The 3,732-nt window shown below is 38.0% G+C and overlaps 1 protein-coding gene across 1 annotated transcript; it reads left to right on the top strand.

Moving 5' to 3' along the window:
• The first annotated feature begins 2,751 nt into the window (after positions 1 to 2,751).
• Positions 2,752 to 3,407, top strand: LOC142176179 (uncharacterized). Its single transcript, XM_075243269.1, has 2 exons — positions 2,752 to 2,980; positions 3,055 to 3,407. The coding sequence occupies exons 1-2, from the start codon at positions 2,752 to 2,754 to the stop codon at positions 3,405 to 3,407; spliced, it is 582 nt and encodes a 193-aa protein (XP_075099370.1).
• The last annotated feature ends 325 nt before the right edge of the window (positions 3,408 to 3,732 follow it).

Genomic DNA, 3,732 nt, shown 5'->3' on the forward strand with positions numbered 1-3,732 from the left:
AGCTTAGTTTATTTTCCTTTTTTTATATGAATTTCCCCTGTTTTATGTCCTTCTTAAGTGCTATGTGTTTATTATAGGATTTGAGCATGCTTTTGTTGAGGTATAGATGACTCTGAATATGTTAGACTTTATATGGGATATGCTGAGTGAATCAGTGATTGGATTTTGCATTTCATCATGTAATTTAAGTCAAATGAGACTCTGCTGAAACTATTTTTTTGATTAGCTGGTTTTATTTTCCTTACAAGTCCTTTTGGGCATGTATTGTTAATGATATTCAGAGTTTTTGGACGTACTAGTTACTGAACAATGATGTTGTTTGCTAAGATATATTTGCTTGTAAACTGTAAATGTTTCGTATCAGTCTAGACTCGATGCTGGGTCAGGAGTTTTCATCTTAGCTCTTTCTAAAGTTTCTGAGACCTTTAAGCTGGGAGTGTGAACTCCTTTGCAGAAAAATGGCTTGTCGTTGCCATTTGGGCCTGTGACTCAGGCCCAATAATTCTTCCATTCGCCCATTGATAAGCAGGCTTGGCTAGTAAGTGCTAAAGATAGAAGCAGAAGTTTAATTGGGCAGTTTGTGTTAATTAGTTAAGGCTACGAGATAATTGTTAATTTAATCTCATTTTGTTTTTTTCAATTAATGATGGCATGTGATTTGAACAACAATAATGTTTAGTATCAAGAATAGTTCATTTATGGTACTCAATCGTTAATTGTTGGATTTCTTAAAATGACTTGATCTGTGAATTTGAAAGCAATTGACTGATATTTTGTGCTATGGCTGGATTCGAAATGAGATCCCATGACCTGCTGAAGCGGCTTGCTCCCCAATTTGGGCTCTCATTTGGGCCCAGTGTGATTTGGCTCTAAGAATAACCAGTACGGGACAACTTTGCAGCTCGCAGGTTATTGGGCCTCATGCCCAGCCCAAACTGCCTTTAAACCTTCAGCCCTTCGTCATTCCTAATCAACTTAGGCAGTAGTAGAATTCTAACTCCTTAAGTGCTCAAATAATCAAATTTCTTAAGTTAAGGGAGGTGCGCCATATTAGGCAACACATATAGTTCAAGGCCCCTCGAAATTTAGTTTAAATTCCCTTTTTAAATTAGATTCGAGGTGCGCTATACCAAACAAAAATGACAATTGCATGGCCTTTGTATTAGTTTTCCGATTTAGATATAACAAATAACCAACGATCGTGGTTTGCTTTAAGCACGTTTAATATACCATTACGATTATGGACACGTCCGCGTGACATGATTGTGATTTCTAAAAACAACGCCGGAGTATGCGTTCAGGCAACTTCGGCCAAACTTCCTTAATTATAATAAAGTGTTATTAATTATGGACACGTTCGCGTGACACTGTTTTTTGACACGCCAAACAAATGCGTACACGTACGCGTGACCCATTTCAAGATAATACTCTCTTAATTAAAAAGCGGTAAAAGGTAAATACACATAGGTTCTAAAATCAGTAACTAAAACAACTTAATAAGCCAGGTATGATCAAAGCGACCGTGCTAAAACCACGGAACTTAGGAGTGCCTAACACCTTCTCCCGGGTTAACAGAATTTCTTACCCAGATTTCTGTGTTCGCAGACTGTATAACAGAGTCAATCTTTTCCTCGATTCTGATTAAACCGGTGACTTGGGACACCACAAATTATCCCAAGTGATGACTCTGAATTTAATAAAAATGATTCCGTTTCGATTCTCACTTAAATTGGAAAAAACTCCCTTATACCCTTTCTGAATTTAATAACAAAAGCAAAGAACATCAACCAACGAGAGAAAGTATAATCAATGAAGAAGAAACTGATCAAGGTGTCAGAAACCAGCTAGCTTCAGAGGAGGGTGGAATCCGGAAAATAATGAGTGCAAATCCTAGCAAGCTTTTACCTCTAGCTAAGCCTAATATACCTGTTGAAAAACCTACAGGAGGTACTGGTATAGTAATCGAGCCTGTGGAAATTCAAGCACCAAATTCACATATAGAAGGTGGAACTGGGAAGGCCAATATAGGAGTCGCAGATTCTATTCAATCTTGTCCTAATGGAGAAATAGGGTTAGCCAATGCAACCAAAAAAATTGTAGTAAAAAGACATATAGCTCAGGAGAAAGGAAATGCAGCTTTGATCCCTATTGATACGCAGAAGCAATTGGCAGAGCCAAGGGAACAACTAGGAGTGGATGAACTATTTGGAGGCAGGGGAAAGGATTTTGACGAAGAATCTACAACACAGAATTTCAAAAATGTGGCAAGGCAAGGTGATCTTTCACCTAGGCACATTGACAAAGGGAAATCAGCTGGAAGGGAATGTGAGGTCAGTTAATACAAGGAAGCCTTTGAGAGGCTTGTCAATATGCAGAGACAACATCACTTTCAATTAATAGGAATCATGGAACCAAAGCAGAAGGTAAGGAAACTTGAAAGATATACAAGGAAGATAGGAATGCTGCAAGCTTTTGCCAATGTTTCAAATAAAATATGGGTGTTTGTAGATGATGATCATGGGATTGATGTACTGATGAATATGGAGCAACATGTGGCCTTGAAGCTGACAAATATGGATTCTTAAATATCATTCATTGTCACATTTGTTTATGCTAAATGTGATGCAACTGAAAGGATTGAACTATGGGACAACATGTATTATCTTGCAAGGGATATGTCATTGCCTTGGCTTGTTGGGGTGATTTCAATGTGATTTTGGATGAAGAGAATTTGGTAGACGGCCTGTATCAATGAGTGAGGTTAATGATTTTAGGCATTATATCAACACATGTAACCTCACTGATTTAGGCTTCAAAGGCAGTATCTTCACTTGGTGGAATGGGAGAGCTGAAGATGATTGCATTTTTAAAATACTTGATAGATGTTTGGCTAACTTAGAGCTTCAGCAGATGCTGTCTACTTTAGAGGTCACTCACTTATCAAAAATAGGATCTGATCACAGACCTATGATGTTGACAGGTAGTACTGATGCTACACCAGTAAAGAAGTCTTTAGATTGCTCAATTTCTGGACAAAACATCCTACTTTCAAAGATGTGGTGAAACAGAATTGGACAGTCGACTTTGCTGGAGATACTTTTATCATGTTCAATCACAAGTTGAAGAGGCTGAAGAAGGCGTTATCTGCATGGAGTAGAGCAACATATAGAGATATCTTTAAGAAAATAGCAAGTTTAGAGGAGGTGGTGCTAGTTCATGAAGCTGAATTTGAGAGGAATCCTACATATCAAAATAGAGAGAGATTGCAGAAAGTTCAAGCTGAACTGATCAGGTATTTGGATTTAGAAGAGGAATTTTGGAAACAAAAATCCGGTACGACTTGGTTTCAAGATGGAGATAGGAATACCATATTCTTTCATGCACAAGTGAATGGTAGAAGGAAATGACTGCAGTTGAAAAGGATTCAAAATGATGCTGGCAATTGGTTAGAGGACAGTACAGAAATGGCTGAAGAAGCAGTGAGGTTCTTCCCAGCACAATTCCATGAGGATACTGTACCTACAACATTTGGGATTTTGGATCATATTCATACAATGGTGGACAGTATACAAAATATGAAGTTGGTACAGCAGCCTACTTGTGAAGAGATCAAACATGCAGTACTGGGGTTAAATGGTGATAGTGCAGGAGTTCCTGAAGGTTTTACTGGGTGTTTTTTTCACTCATGCTGAGATATAATTGAGGAAATTAGTTGCTATGGTAAAGGCCTTC

The sequence above is a fragment of the Nicotiana tabacum genome, chromosome 22 (genome assembly GCF_000715075.1).
Source record: "Nicotiana tabacum cultivar K326 chromosome 22, ASM71507v2, whole genome shotgun sequence".
In the NCBI taxonomy this organism is placed as follows: Eukaryota; Viridiplantae; Streptophyta; class Magnoliopsida; order Solanales; family Solanaceae; genus Nicotiana; species Nicotiana tabacum.